The sequence below is a fragment of the Schistocerca serialis genome, chromosome 1 (assembly GCF_023864345.2).
Source record: "Schistocerca serialis cubense isolate TAMUIC-IGC-003099 chromosome 1, iqSchSeri2.2, whole genome shotgun sequence".
NCBI classification, from domain to species: domain Eukaryota; kingdom Metazoa; phylum Arthropoda; class Insecta; order Orthoptera; family Acrididae; genus Schistocerca; species Schistocerca serialis.
In genome coordinates this window covers 918,328,779-918,355,682 of record NC_064638.1, presented here as the reverse complement: position 1 = coordinate 918,355,682, position 26,904 = coordinate 918,328,779, and the positions used below count along the sequence as shown (strand labels likewise).

The window sequence follows — 26,904 nt, the reverse complement described above, 5'->3', positions numbered from 1 at the left end:
CTATAACTGTAACCATAAATTTAAAAAAAATCAAACCTTAATTTCACAAAGACTCCTATTATATAATGACAAATAAAGAAAATGATCTATCAGTAATGGAAGCAGACAATAATGGTTGTATAGTAAACAGGGTGCGATTTGTGCTTTTACCAGTGGGGGGGGATGTCTTAGGGGGTTAGTAGAATTATATACATAACTAGCTCGGACCATGGCGTTACGCATGGTTAAACAGCTATTTATAAATAGACGTTAATGCCAAAACTCCTGTTGACGTATATGCACTACCAGAAAAGCCATCCCTTATTATATGTTTAAAAGTACATTATAGGTAAAGCTTATTTACAAAATCATCTACATATGGGTACAGATATACAAGGGTAATTCCAAAAGTAGAGGCACATTTGTGAAAAGATGTACTTATTCTGATGATAGAAAACTGAAACATACTAATAGTATTAATAGTAAATGAAACAATATGTGTGTATTGTAAAGTCAAGAATCATCAAATAAATATAGAAGTACTTTTTTTGCAGCCTTGTATATTGGACCGATTCTTTAGTACATTATAGGTAAAGCTTATTTACAAAATCATCTACATGTGGGTACAGATATACAAGGGTAATTCCAAAAGTAGAGGCACATTTGTGAAAAGATGTACTTATTCTGATGATAGAAAACTGAAACATACTAATAGTATTAATAGTAAATGAAACAATATGTGTGTATTGTAAAGTCAAGAATCATCAAATAAATATAGAAGTACTTTTTTTGCAGCCTTGTTGAATTATCAGAGATATTGGACCGATTCTTTAGTATTCAAAATTACTTTAACAATATAATTTTGATAAGAGTGATTTTGAGCAATTTGAATGAAACGTATTGTTTACTTGATGAGTCCACCACATTGTATTAATATGTGGTTTTTATCCCTTTGATACTATTTGACATTTACTTGGTCTTGTCCAAAAATGTGTTGTTGTATCTTCCATGGAACTACATTAATTCCTTCTTCAGTGATTTCAATTCCTCCTTGTATTACCCTGTTTTGTACACTAAGATGGAAAATGTTCCATTATCCTGTTTGTTGCTCTCTTACTTTCCGAAACCATAGAGCCATTATCACTGTTCTTTGTCCTTCATTTCATGGTGCTGACTTAAGCATTGACAAAGATGTTCATAGGCAAGAACTTTATACATGTTATTGTGTGTTTGAAAGAACACTTTTCCAATGTAAATTCGTTAAAGAGAAATGGTCTTAAATGAGTGTCACTGCCATTCATTAAGTTCACTGTGATAAGAAAATGTAGATTCTAAATGTATGATAATATCCAACTCAGAATGTAAGAAACATAACAACTGATGACAGGTGAAGTTCTTAATTACCATTCACAGAAATCATTGCTTTGCATACTGTGTTTCCTCAGTATCCTTCATAAATTAATATTCATAGTGATCCAACTGATATATAAATATGGACAGTCATCATCATTGAATTACATTATATTGAGATTTTGGGACAACTTGAACCTTTGATACCATCCATCAGCTTTGAGCTGTGACATAGTATTATTGTCATGAGTGACATCATTCATCTGTCTGTTAAACATTATCTTTGGCTACCCTAGTAATGAATGACAACAGTGATTACAATTTACATGAACTTGGAATTATTTATGAATACATTTCTCTTTCAAATCTAAAATTCTTGTCTCGTATGCTACTTGCTTTAAGGCATTGAGGCTCAGTTTGTATGTTATAGGGATGATAAACTATTAATTGTTTGTTTTATTTTGATACTCCATTTTGTTGAGACCCACAATTTTTGACTGTGTGTATTGGTACAATTTTTTGCCTGTTTGTGCTGCATTAAATTTTTGGCTTTTTAAATTGGTATGCCATGTAGATCAAGTGACATCTTTGACACCATGCTTTATTAGTTCGTATGATGTTTAGCTGTGTATATTAGTATTTTCTGTAGGTTTTCTGTACTGTTATTGGCTTTTGAATTTTTGAACATCAAGGTTTTAAGGTGAACTGTATATTTCAAGTAATGTTTTTGATACCATTCATTTCGTGCAGCTATTTGCTTGATCACACTGAGTTTGTCATGCTTCAAATATTTATTCTGCACTTAACTAGCACTCTGTATGCAGAATGTTTTGTGTAGTAGGATGGCAAGATGAGCTGTGTTGGTGGTATCCGTTGTTGTTCTCTGTGAACTTTGAAGGTGTGTCTATTGTTTACTTTACTGATCTTTAGGTCTAGGAAGTTCATGCTATCATTGCTTACATTTTCAGTGCTCAATTTAATATTTCCATCCTGTTTATTGAATGTTTGAAGTATATTGTTAAGAACATTCATGTCACCATCTGATAAGAGCAATACTCATGAACATAATTTTTATAGTCAGTAATATTATCCACAGCCAATGATGTAGTTGCAAGGTTTCATTGTTATAATGTATATATTATTCTCAATTATTCCCCTATAGGAGGGCTTGTAAACTTGAGACAATCACAGCTTCACTTTGTTTTCTGATTTTCTTTTCTTCCCAAAACTTTTTCATTAACTCATGTAACAGTTCTGACACTAAATGTAACTGGGTTTTCTCTTTTGGTGCTGGTCAATTGTCACGATGAGCATTACTGCAAAGGGCATTTCATTCTAAAGCATTATGTCAGGGTGAAAATACTAAATAAATTAATTTTTTTTTCTCTTAACAACATGTGGGCAGGGTGGGTTTTTCCTTGGCTCGCATATGAGGTAGAATGAAGCAGCATTTTTACACAAGATAACTTTTATTGAAGATTTGCACAACTGTTCCCTTACTCGATTGTTCTGGCTGAGAGAGCGGCAGCTGTGTTGTTTGCGAAGCCTCTGCTGCGGCAGTGGCGGCATCTGACTACGCCTGGTTGTGTGTATCTCGTGTCGCTGTCTCACCCAGTTGACTGGAGACGTGCCTCATGCGGTGGCCCGTTTGATTATTGAGAACAAAGTCATGCATCGGATGGTGATACCTTGGATGAGGCATCCAAATGTTTCTCTTCTCTAAGCGGCTGTGTGTGTCAGTGTTGTGCATCGGCCAGCAGAGCAGCACGGAGGGGGAAGGCCAGTATCCAAGACTTGAACAACGGACTCCCGCTTGCAAGTCTTCAGTTGTCCGATCTTCCTCCCAGCTCACAGGTGACTGCTGATGTGAGTCTGTCTCCTTCCCATCCTCACGAGTCACCCGGGTACGTAAAAATCTTCTGTCTTCTGGCACCAAGGCTGCTGCTTGCTATTGCATTACATCAGCGGACTTGGTGTGTCTGTGTATGATGTAGTCTCTTCTTGCTTGATGGTCTTCAGCACTGAAACTGACTGAAAACTACTGCTACTCTTCTCGCGTATTTATTCACTTCAGTTCACTGGAGGTGAACGACTTCATGGTCATTGCCTCTTCTGTCATGTTTAAAAGCTTCTCGAAGAATCTTCTTAACGTCGGTCATTGGCTCTTGGAATGTAGGCGAGGGCCTTTGATCACATGTGACAATTGAGAAACACGTGAGCCAGTTGGGCGATGCCCTGATGGCTGAATCAACAGTTTCCGCTTCTCTCCTGAACATGCTGACTTCAAGCGCCGGCCATTGCCACTGCTGCTTTGTCCGCTGTTTGCCAGTGTGTAATTCTTCTAAACTAAACTAAGTTTTTCATTTATTTTCTAATTTCTACTTCACTTCACATTGATTTCACTCATTTATTTACCTATCTTAAGTACCACTCAACACTCACTATGTTTTTTCTTCCTTTCATATGTCCACATTTTGTCTGTTGTTTCTTTCCTTGAGACTTCTTCAAGTTTATTGTTTTTCCTGCTTTACTTCTGAACTGATTTCTGTCCTCAGTTGTTGCAGAGCTTCAGTGTGTCTTTCACCCAATTGGTCTTTAATTTGCTTACATTAATTATGTTAAAACTTTTCTTTGTAAGTCTGTTTTCATCCATCTTACATAAAGTGTCCATAGAACAGTAGGTATTTTTTCCTAAATTTATCTGTGATGTTGTCTGTGTGTTTGTAGAGTTTATTTGTAGGTTGTATTGATCAAGTTCCATCTTTGAGATCACTGCTGTAGTTTTTCCTAAAAATTTTTGTTGTCTCTCTAATTACTGTAATTTTTGTCACATACTAGGCTTCTGGTGAAACAACTGTGTTGTAGTGTCATAGTTGCACATTACAAAGTATTGCTATTTTGTTGTAATAATTTGATGTCAGTTTGTACAACTTCTTGCAGTCTGAATATTTTTTTCTGTGGTGGAGATTGTGTTCAGTCCCGGGTTGGATAGTTTCTCATAAGTACTTGAAAAGAGTGACCTGTGAGATTTTTCCATACTGCATTTTAGTGCAAGTTTTCCAGTTGATTTGAATGTCCATGTGCTGAGCTTTATTAGGGGAAATTTTGAGTTTGGTATTAGAGATTTCATGTTGTCTATCTAGTGTTAGTTTGGCTTCATCTTAGTTGTTTTTTACTGTAGCCAAGTCATCTGCAAAGACCAAGCATTTCACAGTGACTCTTTTTCCTTCCTATTTTTCAGTTTTTATACCTTTGACATGCTTTTTTCATTCTCTGCTTATTTCTTGCAGTTAGTGTTGAGCAACAGTGGTGATGAGCCATCTCCTTGTCAGATTCCTTCCACATCTTTAGTTTTTGTGAGAGTGTCTTGAATTGTTTTGATATAATTTGGAGATTGAAATTTTGGCTGAAGCTCATGTGCTCTTTACCATTTTTATTGCTCCAAATGATTTTCTCTTGCTGCTTTTTATCTAACTGCCTACTCATGTCACCCAGTAGAATCTTGATGTTATGTATAGGAATTTTGTTCATGATTTCTTCCAGAAGTCTCCAGAAGTCTTCTATCGCCCACTGGTCTTTTCTGTTGTAGTATTTTGTTGGTGTGTGCAGGTTAATTAGTGTGTATCCCTTGTTTCCTGATTTTATTGGCAGTGTTGAATGTCTTTCTGAAGATGATATAAAGTCAATGACTGAATCTACAATGGACTTGTGAACTGCGAGCCCTGTACTAAATTGTTTTTGGCCTGTGTTGATATGCACTGTAAGTTTTCCTTTATTGAACCTGGAATTCTCAGAGTTGAAGTGATTTTCATGTGTACACTAAATTTCTCACAATGCCATGATTTGATGCTGAGTCTTTCCACCATATTTCTTAACTGTTTCAGTTTCCCTGGTTTCAGTACCTATGCACATATGAAAAAAAATTGTTTTGTTTCTTTATCTACATGACATGTCTCGTCCCCCCAAATCATATGACCAGAACAGAAATCCAATCACTTGTCTGAAGCCTGGGATAGCGGAATTCTTTCTTGTTGTTCTGGTATTGTTGCTTCAAGTTGAATATTGTTTTTTGGTAACTTCTGATGGAGATCACAAGGTTGCAAGGCTTAATGGTTGAGATCAATCTCTATGTCTAACATCTGCACCATCCAGGTGAACAAATGCTGACCGACAGCTGCTGGATACCAGAACAGAGGCTGATGGGCTTTGTGATATTATTTGATCCTCTCTGGGTATTTCATTTCCCCAGTACCACATCTGTCTGAGAGGCTTTCATCTATCTACCACCTTGGGAGGCACCCAATAGGAGATTTGACAACCCCACATGCGATCTTACACACACACGCACGCGCACACACACACACACACACACACACACACACACACACACACACACACACACACACACACACACACACACACACAATTTATGCACAAACCACCGTTGTGTTGAAGTGACCACCTAAACATATATAATATGATACTAAAAGGAATTGGATCAGTAACTTTTTCTAAGCTCATGCTAAATATGAAAAGTAATGTTTTTGATACCATGTTTTGATAGTTCTCAAATTTTTGGCTATGTATATTGATACTGCCTCTTGGCTTTATGTAGTACTATCAGGTTTGGTTTTCAGTGTTTAAATTTGAGCTATATTTATCAAGTGATGTTTTTGGCACCCTGTTTTGTTGGCTCCTGCAATTTTTGTTATGTGTATTAGAATCATCTATCGGCTTTCTGTTTTATCACAGCATTTTGAATTGAGCTATATACCTAAAGTGATGTTTCCAATACCGTTTTTCACTAGTTCTCTCAATTTTTTTATGTGTATTGTATTTTGGCGTTTTGTACTGAGCTATTAGTTCTTACTTTTTAGTATTGTGATTGCCATTTTAGTTCTCAAGTGTTGTTTTTGGTACTTTATTTCATTAACTCCTATGATTTTTGGCTATTGGTCTGTGTACGGATATCACCTTTTGCTTTCCTGTATTGACAGCTGCTTTTATCTTTCTTTTATCAACCTTTTCATTTGAGCAATATCAGTCATGTAATTTTTTTGGTATCACTCTTCATTAATTATCAGCATTGTTGACTATGTGTATTTGAATATCTTTTCAGGTTTTTCAGTTGCTTGTTGTTTGTCACACTTTATGTTGGTGTCAGTCTTTTAAATTGAGATATATAGGTCAAGAGTTGGTTTGTGCAAATTTTGTATTTACTGCAAATTGAAATCAACCATCATAATGTGCTTCTTTGGCTGTGTGGCTTTATGTATTTTGCTGTTGTAATGATTTTTGGGGTCTGTTTTAGTAAGGCTCTGCCCAGAACATCTAATATCCAATGGCTGCTTTTTTGAAACGAAGTCTGTGTTGCTTGTGTGCTTGCTGTGATGTCACAGGTCACTGACGATGTCAAAGTTTATGTTTAAACAAAATTTCAGGTCATTATTTCCTGTGTTCCTTCACCCTGCTGTATGACACATTCCTTTCCAACCATCAGTTACTTCTGTACCACCATAAATTATTACTGAAGAAATATCTCTTTTGTTGATTGACTTCCGCAGCTTTTGTAAATTGTAGAAATGACATGATCTAACACCTGATGCTGCTGTTCATTGTTCTTTATTGTGTTACTGGTTTTGAAGAAAGATCAGCTGTCCAGCATATAATGTATACAAGAATATTTCAGGTGAAAAGAATGTTTTAAAATTGCAGTAAAATACAAGCTGTAGATTTTTGTAAACAGCAAAAGGTCCAAACATACATTTCAAAAGCGGTCAGAAATTTAATATTTATAAATAATGCTTAGCCACAGAACTGCAACTGCACAAAGTGTCAGCTATAGACAACTATTGAGGGAATACATGCAATAAAACATCAAAGGACCATGAGCAACAGTTAGCATAAAACCCCACTAATGTGTAAATGTAATATTTCAAACCTATTGCCTCTCATGACTAGTAGTACTTTTCTAACCAGATGTTATGAATATTTTTTGTTTTGTTTTTTAGTTTGAGTTCTTCATTCAAAATGGACTTTTGGTATTTAGCCTAATGTGAAAAACTTCTCTTTTCTGGTTTTATCAAATTGAACAAACCAGGAAAAAAATATGCACACAATGCAGAGAACATTGTAATACTTGAAAAAGCAATCCATTGATGTTTGCTATGCCCCTAAGAGATGAAAAGCTTATTGTACATAAATTGAAAATAGAGAAATTACTTTGAATAAAGTAAGAAAGGCAGATTTATGAATCTTACAGAAGAAAGAGAAATTTTTTTCTCATTATGCTGATTAACCAAATTCCATTTTGAATGAACAATTCAAACTAAAAAACAAAATATTGAGATCTTGTACATAGGACAGGAAATGACAGGAAAAGGACATTGTGAGGATAGGTTTGGGATAGGAAAGGGGGACTGATAGGCCATTTTGGGACACACTTTGTTTGGTTCGTCCCTTTTGGCTTGTCCGGCTTGGGTGACCCTTCTGGTAGCTAAGCTACCACCGGCATAGCCCTCCAGATCCACAGCATGCATATCTCCTCACCCGCACGGACAGTGCTATGTTAAGGTGGTGTCCCCTGAGGAAGTTATTATGCACAGGTGTTGGACAAAAATATGGAAGCACTCTAAGAAATGCTTGAACATAAATGCAGTTGCTAGCCAAGTCTGCAGGTTGTGCTGTTATGTTTGACCATAAACGACACCTGGAAAATGTCCTCAATGTGCTGCAAGTATAAATCACGGTCAGAATAGTCTTCTGTGTAGTTTTGTGTGCATTATGTTGCAGCTAAGTGAATTCAATTGTGGGCATATTGTTGGTGCTCATATGGTGGGTGCTTACGTAACCAAGACAACCAAAATCACTGGTCTACGTTTATCCATCATGGATAGGGGACAGTAGCCAGTCAAATATCTACCAAAGAAAAATTTCCAAACAGCCATATCTTTACAGAGGTTATTTTATTTAGACGACCAGTTTTGACTTCTCAATAGTGCCATCTTCAAGCCCATATGACGTTCATGTATAGACATCCAGATATATCGATACTTGCATAAGTGGAGCCATCAATATCTGGAGTCTGTGAATTTGTTTTTGGTGCTATCATGTACTTTACAGTTACATGTTCATTAATTTTTGATTATAGATTCTTTTGGAGTGTGATGCAGTTTATTTGCTGAGAGTGAATGTGAGGTTATGTTGTGATATTTGTCCCTGTACAGAAGGATTAAAATACCTTAGTGATGATGTTACTTAATTTTTGCTGAATATATATTTGTCTGGCACACAGAATCAATGCAACAAATCACTTAATATGTCAGAAAATTATCTGTTTACAGCCCATAAGTTCTTAACAGTTAAGATAAAACTTATTTCATTTGCAAGGGAAGTACCTTCAATAAAACTACAGTTTTTTGTGTGATCACAGCACATATTATGTAATATGTTGTCTATTTCTTTATTATTCAGTATTGTTTATATTACTAAAATAAGCGTTACACATAGGACAAATTTTTGATACTATGCCATGAATGGGAATTTCTGTTCTTCATATAAGTCCATTTAGTGGCCATTTTCCATTTTATGTAATATGTGATCATTTGTTTTCCTGGGATCGGTAGTCAGTGTCCTTAATATGAGTAGCTATTGCTGATTTAGTGCAATTTTTGTTTGGTGGGTATTTATGTGGTACAATTACCTGAAGTGTCATTTTTCTAGAGGCAGCCTATAATTATCAGTACTGTAGTCTGCTTGTGAGAACACTTTATTAGCCAAAATCACAACTATTTGTACAATGATAACTAGATTCGGCAAATAAAATTGTCATCCTCAGACCCAAAAAATATTTAAGAAGCGAGTTACAAGCCAATATTCAACTTGAATACATATATAAGAAAACATACTGCATAGAAATAGGGTTACATACTACTTAGTACAAACAAAGCAGTAGTGTCTGCATCAATCTTTGAAGTTAGACACCTTGTCATAATCATATATTATAATTTTACTACAAGATAAATTAAAAGTGAGTGTGTGCAAAGGAGTCCACAGTCAAAAAATAAACATATATACAAGATGAACAATGTAGGGAAAGACAGATTGCTATTTACCATAAAGAAGACATGTCACGTTTCAGACAGGCACAATTAAAAGGCATTTATGTAAAGCTTTCATCCACAGCCTTTATCAGTAAAAGAGAGAGACACACCATTCAAACACACAAGCAAGCACATGTGGTGCACACATGACAGCCAATTGCAGCATCTCAGGCCAGAGTCACAAATATTTGTACATTGATAACTAGTTTCAGAAAATAACATTGCACTCCTCAGATCTGAAAAATATTTAAGAAGCAAGTTACAAGCCAACATTCAACTGCAATACATACATAAGAAAAACAGATTGCATAGCAATAGGGTTGTATACCACTTAGTACAAACGAAAGAGTAGTATCTGAATCAGTCTTTAAAGTTAGACACCTTGCCATAATCATGTATTACAATTTTACTTAGAAGATAAATTAAGAGTGAGTATATGCAAAGGAATACATTCCGGCCAGAGATGCTGGAGTTGGCAGTCATGTGTGTGCGGTGTGCTTGCTTGTGTGTGTGTGAATGATTCATCTCTCTCTTTTACTGCTGAAGGCTATGGCCGAAAGCTTTACGTAAGTGTCTTTTAAATGTGTCTGTCTTCACCATGATGTGTCTTCTTTACAGTAAGTAGCAATCTGTCTTTTCCTATCTGGAGTTTCCATTATTTGATATGTACAAGATGTATTTGTAAGAAATATATGTTACAGTGAAAGCATTGTTATGTCGTGCCCCATAGCATTTTTTAAAGCAATAGGTATGTCAAAATGGGACAATAAGCAGGTATGAAAATACATTTCATGTAATACAGTGTTGGAAGATGTGTCCCTGTTCACAGCTAGAGGTAGAATGACAGGTAGCATATGAACATACTTCTACACTGCCACCAGGTGGCAGTTCCAGACTCAGGACAGAAAATTTTCAAAGAAACTACTTTATTTCAGTCTTTCCTTGTGTAGCCCAACACTGTTCTTTCCATTCCTCTTCGAGCTGTTGTTAGTTTCCTACAATGAACTCATTTAATACCCATGTCTCACAACTATAGGTTGTTACTGGCAGTATACGTTGTTCAAAAATTGTTTTCTGCAGCTTGGCTGACATCTTGGACTTCAAAATTGAGAAGTATCTTAAGCCATAAGTTTGCCAGCCTTATTTAATACATCAAAATATTGTGGTTTTAGGTCTCCTTTCCTATTTATCAGTTGATCCAGGTACACATATTCTGTGACCCTGAGAAGCTACATACTTCCAATAGATATATTTCTCTCTGATATCCATTTGTTCACAATGATCTTTTGTTTTGTCGTAGTTAATTTTTAGGCAAGCTTCAGAGCAGACTGAGGCAAGTTCACTTACTGTTATTTGAAGCAAGAGATAAAATAATAATAATTATTTACATACTACTGTAGTATTACAACATTTATATATCCATGAAAAACATATTCCAGTTCAAATAATATTTCAGTAAAACCATTTGTACAACATATCAACTAATATATAAAATATCAAACAACGGAAAATCCAAGATGGAATATATAAAATATTTAATATACTATCAGCCATGTACCCTAATATTATGTCATAACATGTGAAAAAAAATTATTAATAAAACCCATTGAACATTATATAACATTGAAAAATATTGTTTCCAAAGCAAATTATTTCAAACACTCTCACACTGACTTAGCAGAGGTACATAATGACTTTCAGGGTCCTCCAACAAATGGGCTCCATGCCTATGCAAGCACAACCAATTCCTGAAATTACATCCAAGCATTAGTCAATAATTAACATCATGGAATACATTGCAATAAGTTGTGACCTCAATTATTCTATAGTGTTCGAAACTATACTGTATTATATTTCTGTGATATATGGTAAAGCATTGTCTTATGCCTGATATTATTTCAATTATAACTGCACCAATTTTTGTCAGTTTTACTTATTTTCATTATTATTTTTCATAATCACAGTCAGTATGTTTGGGGTCATTTTTGCTTGTTATTTCTCTATGTAACTGATACATAGACATTTCACTATGCCTTACTCATACTGTAACTCCCCAAAATTGTGTCTCACATAGTCAGCTACTGAAAATTGTTGTCATATTATTTTAAGGCAGTGCCATAATTTTGTTTTGACTGTTATTCTAGTTGTATGTCACATGAAACCTTTACACTGTTCCAGTTCAGTCCATTGTCTCAGTATGATGTTGCATGTACTTGCAAGTGTTTCTGGCTTTATTGTTCACAACCTTTCACATTTGGGTTAAACTGTGGTATGGACGATTTTCAGTGTTTGGATGGGGTGACATTAGGTATTTTCATTGTGATTTGATCATAACTTATGGTAACATATTACATTACATTAATTATGGCTTTATGCTTGGATATGATTTCTGATATTAGTTCTGGTTGCATAGGTGTGAAGGCCAATTGGTGAAGAACCCTGAACACAATAAGTACCTTTTCTAGGACAATATGAGAGTGTTTGAACATCATTTGTTATGTAAGCAACATTTTTCAACAATTAATAATGCTCATTGGATTTCATCAATAATTTTATTTCACATGATCAGACCTACTATTAACGTATCTGGCTGATAGTAGACCAGATACTTTATATATAAGTTGACGTATTGAATCAATGGTTTTCCTGCAATATCATATGAATTGGAATATCTTATTCATAGATATATGTTGTAATACTACAATAGTATGTAAATAATTATTACAGTATTTCATAATATGGTCGATCAAATTTTATCTTTTGCACCATTTCTGGTTCTATACATGCTGTTCTCCTCCCACAGTGATTACATACTTTTTATATATTACATCCTGAAGCATTACTAAGTGTATATTGTTTTTCTGTATAACTATATATTACTATGATACACACACACTTGTATGTGCAACTCTTTGTAAATTTTTTGTTGTAAGTCTGAACTGCCACATCTTCCAACACTGTATTAGGTGAAATTTATTTTTCTATCTACTTTTGTACCCTTCTGATGTACATATTCTGTTAAGAAATGCTACGGGACATAACATAACAATGCTTTCACTGTAAGGTTACTATGAATACATCATGTACGTATGTTTACTTTTTAACTGTGATTACATTTCCATATACTGACTTTTAACTTACCTTGCAGTAAAATTGTAAAAATGTGATTACGACAAAGTGTCTAATTCAAAGACTGATGTAGACTCTACTACTTTGGACTATATCCCTACGCAGTCTGAAGACTACAGCATTGATTTATGTGTTCATTGTACCTTTCTTTCTTAGTCTCTCACAGTTTGGCCTATGTAGAGGGCTTTGTATGAGTAACATACTATATTGTAATGGTGTGACTGTCTGTGTGTTTATGTTGTCTTTAAATGTGTGTTGCAGTTTTTTACATGTTGTGTAAGCAATTTTAATATTGTGTGGTCTGAAAGTATTTGCTATTTTTTAGCAGGGTTTGTGTGGAAATGGTGTGCAAACAGTTTTTTTTTTTTTTTTTTTTTTCAATTTTCTGTATGGCAGCTTGTTTATTACTGTTATTTTCTTCTATGTGAGGTTACCTGTAAGTGTGGCACCATAACAACTGTTATAAAAAGGATAGCCTGTTACTCACTGGAAGGATGACATGTTGAATTGCAGACAGGCACAACAAAAAAAGTTGATGAAATAAATATACTCCTCAATAGTGAATGGAAAGATGTTTCAGTGTTATGTTTTTGTGAGCATTGGTTACAAAATGAGCATTTTCAGTACTTAAAAACATTACATTTTAACCTTGCAAACTGCTTTTCTAGAATGGAATCAAAACATGGGGGAACTTGTATATATGTAAAAGAAAATGTAGATTATAAGAGTATAACATCTGTTTGCAAACTTGGTTGTGAAAGAGACTTTGAAATCTTAGCTGTTGAGTTAATGTCTGAAAACACTATTATTTTATGTGTGTATAGATCTCCTGTTAGCAACATAAGTGTCTTTTTTTTTCCTTTTCAAAAAATTGGACCTTGCTTTAGGCAAACTTACTTAAGACAACTGGGAAAACAGTGGTACTATGTGGGGATTTTAATATTGACTTTCTGAGCCATAACCCTCACAGGGAAACGTTTTTAAATATTATAAAAGCCTACAATCTTTGTCTTACTGTTAGCTCTCCAACACATGTAACTAAAACTAGTGTCACTCTCCTTGATCAGGTATGTGTAAGCATGGACAAGTGTACGTCAGAAAACTTTGATACCGGGTATAGTGACCACCTTTCGCAATTACTGACCATACCTGTAAATCACATTTCGACCAGTATAGAAAATGTTATCCATAAAAGGATTTATAGTGGGAAAAATATTGAATACTTCCAGTACCTAATCAGCGAACAATCTTGGAGAGAAGTATATGATACCTCTAATACTAACGAAAAGATGGAACATTTTTTGAACATTTTCAAGCATAATTTTGACATAGCTTTTCCACAAAGGAAAGTTATTTCCAAAAGCACCGATAGATTCAAAAACTGGATTACACCAGGCATCAGAGTATCTTGTAAAAGGAAGCGTGAACTTTTTCTGCAGTCAAAAACTCACAGCAGTCCAGAATTTATTAATTATTTCAAAAAATACAACCTAGTTTTCAAATGCGTCATAAAGGAGGCAAAAATTAAGGAAAATGACAAATATATTATGAAGTCATCCAATAAAACTAAGTCCATGTAGAAAGCTGTGCAGAATCTTACAGGGAAGAAGACAACTCACAAAAATATTGTGATATCACATGATGGCAAGAATGTCACTGACCCTAGGGAAGTTGCAAACAGTTTCAGTTCTTACTATGCAACTGTTGCTGGGAAATTAGTGAAGGAAAAATTTGGAAATCCACCTAATACAACATGGAAAGAACTTTCATCTATTTAAATAAATAATATATCCATGTTCCTCAGTCCAGTAAGTCCAACAGAGCTCCTAAATACCATTAATTCACTAAAGAGTAAGTACTCAACTGGTATTGATGATATTCCAGATTATTTTATAAAAATAACAGCAAGACAATTACTTTCACCTTTATTGGACATATGCAATTCATCCTTACCATGTGGTGTCTTCGCTCAGCAACTGAAAATGGCAAAAGTAATACCCCTATATAAACAAGGTGATCATCAATGTATGGGTAGCTATAGGCCTGTGTCTCTATTGTCAGGGTTTTAGAAAATTATTGAAAAAGTGTTCCTTTCAAAACTAATTACAGTTTTCGACAAGAATAATATTATTTCTGGATGTCAACATGGCTTCAGACCACAGAGATGAATTGAAACTGCCACTTTCAATCTGATAAACCATGTCTTAAATGCAGTGGACAACCACAGAAATATCTAAGGTTTATTCTTGGACCTAACAAAAGCTTTTGACGTGATTGATCATTCTATACTCCTGAGGAAGCTTGAATGGTATGGTGTAAGAGGTGTGCTAAATCAGTGGATTAAATCACATTTGGAATACCGTTCTCAGATAACAGAAATTAAGTACGGGGAGGGAAATGAACTCCAGGTACACCTTTCAGAACCATGTGGACTAAGTCATGGTGTCCCACAGGGCTCCATTTTAGGTCCCTTTCTTTTTTTGGTCTACATTAATGATTTCCCATCACATGTTAGGGATTCTGAACCAGCACCATTTGCAGATGACGCCAGTCTATTGATTGAAGGGAATAATGAAGAAAATCTTACTGCATCTGCAAAAGATATTAAGAAAGGAGTGTCTGAATGGTTTACCAGAAACCGGCTAATAGTTAATCCCTAAAAAATGGTACTCATGAATTTCCACACTGGTCAAAATAAAAATCCGGCACAACCTGTAATATGTATAGATAATCAAAACATTAGTGCTGTCAATGAAACTAAATTTCTTGGGATTCATATCCAGGAAAATCTTAAATGGAACACTCATATCACAGCCCTAAATTCAAAACTAGCAAAAATGAGCTATGTGGTAAGAATTCTCTGCAACAGCACTAGTGCAGAAACAGTTAGGGCTGTATACTTTGCCCGTGTGCATTCAATACTGAAGTACGGTATAATTTTCTGGGGAAATGTACATCAGGCCATAACAGTTTTCAGGAAACAAAAGGCAATTATAAGAATAATGAAACAAGTGAGCAGCAGAAAATCATGCAAACCTTTCTTTAAAGATCTAAAGATCCTACCCCTCCCCTGCATTTATATACTGGAAGTAGTCATGCATGTCAAAAAAAGCATACTGAGAAAAGAAAACCTTTTTCCTCAAAACAAAAGTGTCCATGATTACAGTGCAAGGTCAGACAGTGACATACATGTTAATCTTTGTAACACCACATTATGCCAAAAAGGTGTATACCATGCAGGAACAAAACTTTACAACAGATTACCAAGACATATAAAATCTCTTACTGAACTACAAAGCTCTAAAAAGTCTGTGACATCCTACCTTCTGAAAAACTGCTATTATTCAATCTCTCAGTATCTTATGCAAGAAGAAAAAATGTAATTTGTATCTTTAATTGTAGAAATAAGTTATAAATATGCAGTATTTCAAAAATTTGTAATTATTAACTGTATAGATCCAATTTGTCATAAAAATTTATAAAATGTATGTTTGACATTTTAAAATCCAATAGCTAAAAAGGTTTTATGTCCAATATTCTGTGTACAATATATGTACTTAAAAAGAGATTTATATGGACAAATAAATATAAATATAAAAGACAGTTATACACAGAGCTTTTGACCAAATTTTCTTCAGAAAGGAAGGAAAACACACACACATTCACAGAAGCAGGCACACTTCACATCTACATGAGAACTATCTCCAGCTACTCGTGTCTTAATTGTTGATATCCCAACCTGGAATTTACACTGTCCATTGTGGCATCACATAGTCATTTTCTGCAGCTGTTTGCTTGATCATGTTGAGTTTGTCAAGCTACAAATTTTTATTCTGCACTTAACTAGTGCTCTGAATGCAGGATGTTTGTGTGTTATAGGGTGGCAAGATGAGTTGTATATGGTAGTACCTGTTGATGTTTTCTGTGGACTGTGAAGGTATATCTACTAGTTAGTTTACTGATATTTAGGTCTCAGAAGTTGATACTATCATTGCTTACATACTCAAAGGTGATTTTTACATTTTTACCTGTTTATCAAACATTTTAAGTGTATTGTTATGAAAATTTATATCACCATCTACAAGAGCAGTGTATAATGAACATAATGTTTGTGGTTAATATCTATAAACAGTGATTTCATTGCAAGGTTTTTTTGCACCAAACACACACACACACACACATTAAATTCCATTAGGCAAATCTGCATGCTGTACCTACAGAAATCCACTAGATGATTTGTTAGCTTACATGTGAAACTGATAATCATATGTAATTTATTTACAGACCACCATTCCGTGGAAGTGACCATCTAAAAACATATAATATGATACTAAAAGGAATTGGAGCAGTAACTTTCCCTAAGTACATGTCAAAGTATGCTCAAAATATGATACGTCACCTCTGTCAACATCATGCTGCAGAACGTCTTGGATATCAAAAGGCAGGGATAAAGGATATAAAGGACCACAAGTAAGTTGTGTGAAAATCTTTTCTTAATAACACACTCACTCTCTCTGTCTCTCTCTCTCTCTCTCTCTCACACACACACACACACACACACACACACACACAAATCTGCTTCATTTTTTAATTTATTATAAGGCCTGTTCAGAGAGTAACTGAACAATTTATTTAGTAATATTTTCATTCAACTTACAAAAGTATAGTGCTTGTCTGTCTCAAGCTACTAGTGTTCTCTATTTCAAAGCCTTTGCCATGCACCTTAAAAAGTGTGTTCCGTCATTTTCTTCAGAGCCCATGACAAATCCTTAACGTTGAAGGTAGAAAGGGTTGTAGTGTATATGACGATGATGTTTACAGGCATATTTTTCCAAGTGTGTGGTAAATCAAATGATGCATAATACAAATATGTATTATTTGTAGACTGCACTTTATCTTAACAGGTTCATTAAGTTTCAGCTCTGGTGCTAACTATTTAAACACTCAGTTTCATCTGAGAGATAATGCCATCACCATTAATAGAATTTTGAATAATGGAAAATTTGATTGCAACTTTTGTAATATATAAAGTAACTTAAAGCAAATTTATTACACATGAATATTGGAAGCTTACTATTATTATCTTATCAACACTTACACAACTTGTTTGAGGATAGTCTTCAAGTGTGAGGGATCCTTACCATATAGCACTAACAGAGGATATTTTATGTTTATGGAGAAGGACAGCATGAATACACACATGTTTGTGCATCACAGAAATTTTGAAAAAACTGACCTGGTGGATGCCTGTACATAGTAGGGAACATTGCTCCAAAAGCCTATTTACAAAGTTTCAAGAAACAGAATTAAGTGAGGAGAGTAGGAATATAATTTTGGCCCTTAATCATCACTCACAATGGAAATGTGAAGACAAAATTAGTGAAATGTAAAGGGAAAGAAGCATAATATGAGGTAAAGTGACATGTGTTCTATCATGCACTTCATAGTGGTTTACAGAGTGTTAATGTAGGTGCCTATGTATATGTAAGTGTAGACTATAATTCACAATGAGACAAATAAAGTGTAATTGATTGCTAAATGACAATCATGATATGAAAGCTCTGCTGGGTCAGGATCAACATGTGAACTGGTTGTGTTGATGCAGTGGTCTGAGACTTACAAATACACAGGCCTTGACAGAAACTGTTATGAGGATAGTGTTGCCATGATTTAGCAGTCCACATTTGTCTTATCTAATGATTTCTGTGATTACCACACATCTCCTGTGCCTGCATATTGCTACACAAAATTCTGATGAACAAACAACAACATGAAGCTTAGAAAGCCAACAGCTTCTTCCAATTTCCATTTAGGCAAACAATATCCCAGAAGTCCGATATATTAAGCTCATTAGTACAGCTGAAATGGAGTTAAATAATATCAATCATATGGTCTACAGAAGGCATATCATAAATTCAGCCAAAAATTGTAGACCAATAGAATTTAAGTCAGGTCATGTATTCTTTAAAGAGAAACAGAGCAGAGAGAAAATTCAGAGGTAAGCTGACTTTAAACAATAAAATCCAACCTGTAATGAGTCTTTCACTTTGTAGCTGTGTTCATTAAAAAAATTTAACATTTAGGCTTTACTGTAAGCAACAAAGTTCTATATAAAATGAATATTTCACTGTGCAACAGTGTGCGCACTGTTTTGAAACTTCTTTGCAGAAGAAAACTTTCTACCTGGCTGGGACTTGAACCCAGGACTTTGCCTTTCACAGTTAATATTCCTGTCTACCACCCCATGAACCATGGACCTTGCCGTTGGTGGGGAGGCTTGCGTGCCTCAGCGATACAGATAGTCGTACCGTAGGTGCAACCACAACGGAGGGGTATCTGTTGAGAGGCCAGACAAACATGTGGTTCCTGAAGAGGGGCAGCAGCCTTTTCAGTAGTTGCAAGGGCAACAGTCTGCATGATTGACTGATCTGGCCTTGTAACAATAACCAAAACGGCCTTGCTGTGCTGGTACTGCGAACGGCTGAAAGCAAGGGGAAACTACAGCCGTAATTTTTCCCGAGGGCATGCAGCTTTACTGTATGATTGCATGATGATGGCGTCCTCTTGGGTAAAATATTCCGGAGGTAAAATAGTCCCCCATTCGGATCTCCGGGCGGGGACTACTCAAGAGGATGTCGTTATCAGGAGAAAGAAAACTGGCGTTCTACGGATCGGAGCGTGGAATGTCAGATCCCTTAATCGGGCAGGTAGGTTAGAAAATTTAAAAAGGGAAATGGATAGGTTGAAGTTAGATATAGTGGGAATTAGTGAAGTTCGGTGGCAGGAGGAACAAGACTTCTGGTCAGGTGACTACAGGGTTATAAACACAAAATCAAATAAGGGTAATGCAGGAGAAGGTTTCATAATGAATAGGAAAATAGGAATGCGGGTAAGCTACTACAAACAGCATAGTGAACGCATTATTGTGGCCAAGATAGACACGAAGCCCACACCTACTACAGTAGTACAAGTTTATATGCCAACTAGCTCTGCAGATGACGAAGAAATTGAAGAAATGTATGATGAAATAAAAGAAATTATTCAGATTGTGAAGGGAGACGAAAATTTAATAGTCATGGGTGACTGGAATTCGAGTGTAGGAAAAGGGAGAGAAGGAAACATAGTAGGTGAATATGGAATGGGGGACAGAAATGAAAGAGGAAGCCGCCTGGTAGAATTTTGCACAGAGCACAACATAATCATAACTAACACTTGGTTTAAGAATCATGAAAGAAGGTTGTATACATGGAAGAACCCTGGAGATACTAAAAGGCATCAGATAGATTATATAATGGTAAGACAGAGATTTAGGAACCAGGTTTTAAATTGTAAGACATTTCCAGGGGCAGATGTGGACTCTGACCACAATCTAGTGGTTATGACCTGTAGATTAAAACTGAAGAAACTGCAAAAAGGTGGGAATTTAAGGAGATGGGACCTGGATAAACTAAAAGAACCAGAGGTTGTACAGAGATTCAGGGAGAGCATAAGGGAGCAATTGACAGGAATGGGGGAAATAAATACAGTAGAAAAAGAATGGGTAGCTTTGAGGGATGAAGTAGTGAAGGCAGCAGAGGATCAAGTAGGTAAAAAGATGAGGGCTAGTAGAAATCCTTGGGTAACAGAAGAAATATTGAATTTAATTGATGAAAGGAGAAAATATAAAAATGCAGTAAGTGAAACAGGCAAAAAGGAATACAAACGTCTCAAAAATGAGATCGACAGGAAGTGCAAAATGGCTAAGCAGGGATGGCTAGAGGACAAATGTAAGCATGTAGAGGCCTATCTCACTAGGGGTAAGATAGATACCGCCTACAGGAAAATTAAAGAGGCCTTTGGAGATAAGAGAACGACTTGTATGAGTATCAAGACCTCAGATGGAAACCCAGTTCTAAGCAAAGAAGGGAAAGCAGAAAGGTGGAAGGAGTATATAGAGGGTCTATACAAGGGCGATGTACTTGAGGACAATATTATGGAAATGGAAGAGGATGTAGATGAAGATGAAATGGGAGATACGATACTGCGTGAAGAGTTTGACAGAGCACTGAAAGACCTGAGTCGAAACAAGGCCCCCGGAGTAGACAATATTCCATTGGAACTATTGACGGCCGTGGGAGAGCCAGTCCTGACAAAACTCTACCATCTGGTGAGCAAGATGTATGAAACAGGCGAAATACCCTCAGATTTCAAGAAGAATATAATAATTCCAATCCCAAAGAAAGCAGGTGTTGACAGATGTGAAAATTACCGAACTATCAGCTTAATAAGTCACAGCTGCAAAGTACTAATGCGAATTCTTTACAGACGAATGGAAAAACTAGTAGAAGCCAACCTCGGGGAAGATCAGTTTGGATTCCGTAGAAACACTGGAACACGTGAGGCAATACTGACCTTACGACTTATCTTAGAAGAAAGATTAAGGAAAGGCAAACCTATGTTTCTAGCATTTGTAGACTTAGAGAAAGCTTTTGACAATGTTGACTGGAATACTCTCTTTCAAATTCTGAAGGTGGCAGGGGTAAAATACAGGGAGCGAAAGGCTATTTACAATTTGTACAGAAACCAGATGGCAGTTATAAGAGTTGAGGGACATGAAAGGGAAGCAGTGGTTGGGAAGGGAGTAAGACAGGGTTGTAGCCTATCCCCGATGTTGTTCAATCTGTATATTGAGCAAGCAGTAAAGGAAACAAAAGAAAAATTTGGAGTAGGTATTAAAATTCATGGAGAAGAAATAAAAACTTTGAGGTTCGCCGATGACATTGTAATTCTGTCAGAGACAGCAAAGGACTTGGAAGAGCAGTTGAATGGAATGGACAGTGTCTTGAAAGGAGGATATAAGATGAACATCAACAAAAGCAAAACAAGGATAATGGAATGTAGTCTAATTAAGTCGGGTGATGCTGAGGGAATTAGATTAGGAAATGAGGCACTTAAAGTAGTAAAGGAGTTTTGCTATTTGGGGAGCAAAATAACTGATGATGGTCGAAGTAGAGAGGATATAAAATGTGGGCTGGCAATGGCAAGGAAAGCATTTCTGAAGAAGAGAAATTTGTTAACATCCAGTATTGATTTAAGTGTCAGGAAGTCATTTCTGAAAGTATTCGTATGGAGTGTAGCCATGTATGGAAGTGAAACATGGACGATAAATAGTTTGGACAAGAAGAGAATAGAAGCTTTCGAAATGTGGTGCTACAGAAGAATGCTGAAGATTAGATGGGTAGATCACATAACTAATGAGGAAGTATTGAATAGGATTGGGGAGAAGAGAAGTTTGTGGCACAACTTGACCAGAAGAAGGGATCGGTTGGTAGGACATGTTCTGAGGCATCAAGGGATCACCAATTTAGTATTGGAGGGCAGCGTGGAGGGTAAAAATCGTAGAGGGAGACCAAGAGATGAATACACTAAGCAGATTCAGAAGGATGTAGGTTGCAGTAGATACTGGGAGATGAAAAAGCTTGCACAGGATAGAGTAGCATGGAGAGCTGCATCAAACCAGTCTCAGGACTGAAGACCACAACAACAACAACAACATTCCTGTCTACTAAACTGTGCAGGCATAACTCACAATCTGTCCTCAAAGTTTCAATTTGACAAGGTACTGTAACTTTTCAAGCTTCACAAAGGCTCTCCAGCATATTTGACTTAGCAGATGCACACAAAAAGTTACAAAAAGCTGATGTAAGACATCAAATCCTACTACAAAATGGATGGTTTGTAAGCAAAACTGGAACAAATACCAAACAATAATTCCTCCATGGAAAATACTGGCTATGACACTAGAAATGATGGGGATCACACATTAGCAGAATTTACTAAGTAGATCAATATCTTTGTTTTTAAAACATTCTTTCAGAAGGAAATAAGTGGAAAGTGGACTTCTGAAGTTCCACATGAAATAATTTTGATACTGACTATATTTTATCAAAAAATGTGATATTTTAAACCACTTTATAATTTCAAGTGTTCTTAGATGTTTGAGATCCAGAGTAATCGCTAGACATGGAGATAAATAATATGAAACTCATGTGACAAGAAATCAGAACTGTGGATCACAAGAATTTATTTAAGTATTAGGAGGTATACCAAAGCAAATCAATTACATACTGTGGTGCTACAGTGTATAGGCAGTGATGACATTGAGTAATCACACAGCACAGGAACACACACTTCAGAAGCATCTGAATTCAAAAGTCATAAGACATACTAACTGGTAGAGAGTTTTGTGTGAGGTCTCTGTTAACTGTCAGCATGATGTTTGTTGAAGCAGTATTGTGACTGTAAGGATAATGTCAGCAGAAAGGTTGGAGGTGATAGTGGTGGTATCAATGTCGTGTGGTAATTTGATGGTCTTGCAGAACTGTTGTTGAATGGAGCCATCAGCAGTATGGTGATATGCATGCTGATCTTCAATGAGGAGGTTGTTGTCTGTGAGCTTGTTGTTGAGTTCCTTAGGCAGTAAATTGTGGATGTCTAATTGCAAATAGAAGACTGATGATATGGTACCACTAATGGGACCACCAACAAGTGTATCAGATGGGAGACCTTGGCAAGTGTTGATGTTCAGTGAGGTGTTTCGTAGTGGCCATGCCGGTTTGAATGAGTTAATAGATACTGTAGTAAGTTTCCCATTTAATAACATGTGGAATGTATGACTGTCTCTTTAAACACTTTGTGAGGGCATGAGAGTGGTGGGTATAGGACATATCATACCATGTTATCTCGTAACATTACAAATTCACAATCTTCAAGTGCTTAATGTAGAAAGACTTTAGGTACTGAGTGCAAAGGGGGCAAAGGTATGTGGAGGTGAGCAGTATGTTGTTTGACATGAGAGACCAGGTCAGGTAGGTTTGGGAGCATAATTGATGGTTCCTGAAGTGCAAAGTCCACCAGTAGGCATGGCAGTTCATGACATAGTATTTCAGTCAGTGAGGCTCCAAGGTAATGTTTTTGTGCTGTGTGACTCCCAGAAGTACCCATAGTAATTCCTCACTCCACAGGCCACTGTGGCACATAAAGACCACTTTTAATGTCCAGTGTCAACACTTGACATAACTGCTGCTTTGTGGATGCTATTCTGTGGTTTTGAATCACCTAGTGCCTCTCATATTGCACAGTTCTAAGAAGAGGGTGGATATGAACTGCCAGTCCTGGTCGGTTGTGGTGGACAAGTGACAGCCAAAGTCTGAGATCCACATTTTGATAAATTCTTTGGATTAGATTCAGCTGTTATCTCTTTTAGTGGTATTGCTTCAACCCATCTCGTGATGGCATGATTGATCATCAAGAGAATGTAGTGGTAGCCACAGGAGGCAGATAATGGGCCAGCAAGATCAAAATGCACATCTTGGAAGTACTCTTTTTTTGGATCTCAAAGCGACCTAGGGACAATCATGTGTGATATGAAACCTTGCTCTTTTGACACAGTCTTTCTTCAATTAGGCCATATGAGCTGGTTCATCACCAGGCAAAAGGTTAGACAAATGCTGGGGGTGTGCCAGATTGTGTACTAGTTAGAAGATGACTCAGCAGAATTGTTGAAGTACGAGAGAATGTCTCCAATTTTTTGAAACATAACAGAGTATAAGGCAGGATCCACTGGGGTAGGTTAAAGTTCTATCCATAGGTTCATGGATGGGTCATGAATGATGGCTTGTAACTTTATCTTGCTCTCGTGCCTCAGCAAGCTGTTTGTAGTCAAAGTGTGATGACAAGGGACTGACGTGCAAGAAATAGCTTGCCACAATATTTTCTGCACCTTTCAGGTGATGTAAATCTATGGTAAAATGGGCAAGTGCCAAAATTGTTGGGGGCAAGAGTCCTTGGGTGGATTTCAAACAGAGTAAGCCAGTGGATGATGATCAGTATAAATAATCAGGGGGTGTCCTACACCATGCCTGAAGTAGCACCATGCTTCATAGAGTGTTAGTAGTTCCCTGTTGTATGTGGACCACTCGCTTTATGATGGTGTGAGCTTTCATGAGAAAAAAAACAGAGTGACTGCTGAGCACCCACCACCTCTTGTTGCAGCACAGAACCAATAGCTGTGTCACTTGCATCTGCTGTTATGATCAGCTGTGCATCATGGAGGGGGTGTGCCAAAGTGATGACATGGATCAGGCAGTCTACAGTGTGGTCAAAAGCAGATTTCACCTTGATTGTCCATGTGAGTAGGTTTTTGCCAGTGGTGTTCTTGCTGGAGAGATCTTACAATGCCAATGCTTGCAGGGAGGTTGCCTATGGAAAGTGTCTGCTTTAGAAACTAATCATGTCTAAGAACCAACATAGTTCTTGATAGTCTTGGGTTAGCGGCAGTTGCTGATTAGTCTCTATATGCTGTGATGTGGGACAGATGCCCAAAGCATTTGCAATATGTCCAACGAAGGCGATTTCTTTGAGTTCAAGTTGGCAATTGTCTTCATTGCCCATGATACCATTGTGAGAGAGGATGTTGAGGATTTGTTCAAAAAGCGTGTTGTGGGAAGCACCATCTGATGAGAAAATTAAGATATCATCAAGATAAGCATAACAGAATGGGAACTTGAATAGTAAACCACCCATGAAGCATTGCCATGTTTGTGCCATGTTCTTAAGTCCATATGGCATAAACATAAAGCCAAACAAACCAAAAACCATGATATTGCCATTTTGTGAATGTCTCCTGATCACATAGATATTTGTAGGTATGTGATCTTCCAATCAATGACACTAAAAGTAGAAGTGTTCACTAAATTGTTTAAATATTCTTGCATCACCTGCAAAGCTTACTCTCTCTCTCTCTCTCTCTCTTCCTCTCCTTGTGGAGTGGTACGTCTCATCCGTATCTTCAAGATACACATGTGACAATGTTCTGCGCATAGCTTAAAAAGCAGATTTAATAACTCCTGAAACAGCTCATGTTCAACAACAAGAATTATCCCTGTGCCAAAAGAATGAAAGTGTGCAAGGGATGAGGTGGAAGACTGGGTATTTCCAGCATGACAGGATATCCTTAACACAGTTACCCTGGGGTAGCCGGTGGACAGTGGCCTATTTAGAGCAACTTGGCACATAGAGCATGCAGGAGAAAGTTTTTCAGTTATGTTTAGCATGATCTGTGACAGTGTAACTATATGGTTCCATTCACTTTTGGAATAAAAAAAAAAGTATGGCAATTGCTTGTTTGATATTGTCTAAAGTGTTTAAAACACCGGCGTCAATTTCTAGGTGTATTGCAATTTTAGGAATAAATAAACAATAATCTTAAAAACATTCATTAAACAATGTCTTGTGCACACTATATTAGCCTAAAATTGTGAGGTCCTCCCAGTCCAGAAGCTAGACACAGACTAAGTGAATTTCCCGCTATTTCCTCCGAGCCGTCATTTTGGATTATGGCACAGGAGGAGGAGGGGGGAGGGTCAACAGGCCCCCTGGTGATGGTATTGTGAACTAGGTCAGCTGGCCTTAAGACTTCAAGGTGAACACACTGGATGGAGCTACTGTCTAGTGCTCAATCAACAGCAATTCATACCACACAGGGGGAGGGGGAGGGGTAGAGTTAGTTTATTGGAGGTGGCCCAAAGTTTGAACTTCCCGCCATTATGTCAGCACAACATTGCCACATCTATGGCCGCCATCTTGAATCCATCATCTTGAATAAATTTGGCAACAATGCAGAGTGGAGTGGCACTCTCTTTGCTCTAGTAAGGCAATGACAATGTCACCCCACTCTTGAACTGTTGGAAGATTTATTCAAGATGATGGATCCCAGATGCCAGCCATAGATGTGGCAATGTCGTGCTGACATCATGGCAGGAAGTTCAAACTTTTGGCCACCTCCAATAATCTAACTCTACCCCTCACCCTACCCCCTCCCTTCTTCCCTCCCCCATCTGGAGATTGCCAGGAAAAGGACTCAGTCTGTGCTTTGCTGGCAGCTAGGATGGACATAAGTCTTTATTTTGTATGCAGTATGGTATGTTGTTTATTTAAACAATTTGAATTGCCATCGATCGAGCAGTACTGGAGCTCCATCCCATGTGTTCACCTTGAGGTTGGGAGGCCAGCTGACTTAGTTCACAACACCACCACCAGAGTGTGCTGTTGGTCCTCCCTCTCTCCTCTCCCCTTCCCTTCCCCTCCCCCTCCCCTCCCATGACATGATCCAAGATGGTGGCCTGGGGAACATATGGTGAGAAATTTGCTCAGTCTGTGCTGAGCTTCCTGAGAGGACAAATGTGATTGTTTACTGTGTACTATGTGTTCAATGGATGAGATGTTTGTGCTGGAGAAGGACTAGGTTAGCAGGTATATTAGCTGTAACCATACAACTGAGGACTATGTCCATAGCCACTTGCAT

General features: G+C 36.9%; 1 protein-coding gene across 1 annotated transcript in view; it reads left to right on the top strand.

Moving 5' to 3' along the window:
* LOC126412303 (cGMP-dependent protein kinase, isozyme 1-like) overlaps positions 1 to 26,904 on the top strand; it is a 339,254-nt gene that overhangs the window by 227,852 nt on the left and 84,498 nt on the right. The window contains exon 12 of the mRNA XM_050081827.1: positions 16,845 to 17,030. Within this exon, the coding sequence (XP_049937784.1) occupies positions 16,845 to 17,030 (186 nt within the window). The remainder of the gene's footprint in view (positions 1 to 16,844; positions 17,031 to 26,904) is intronic.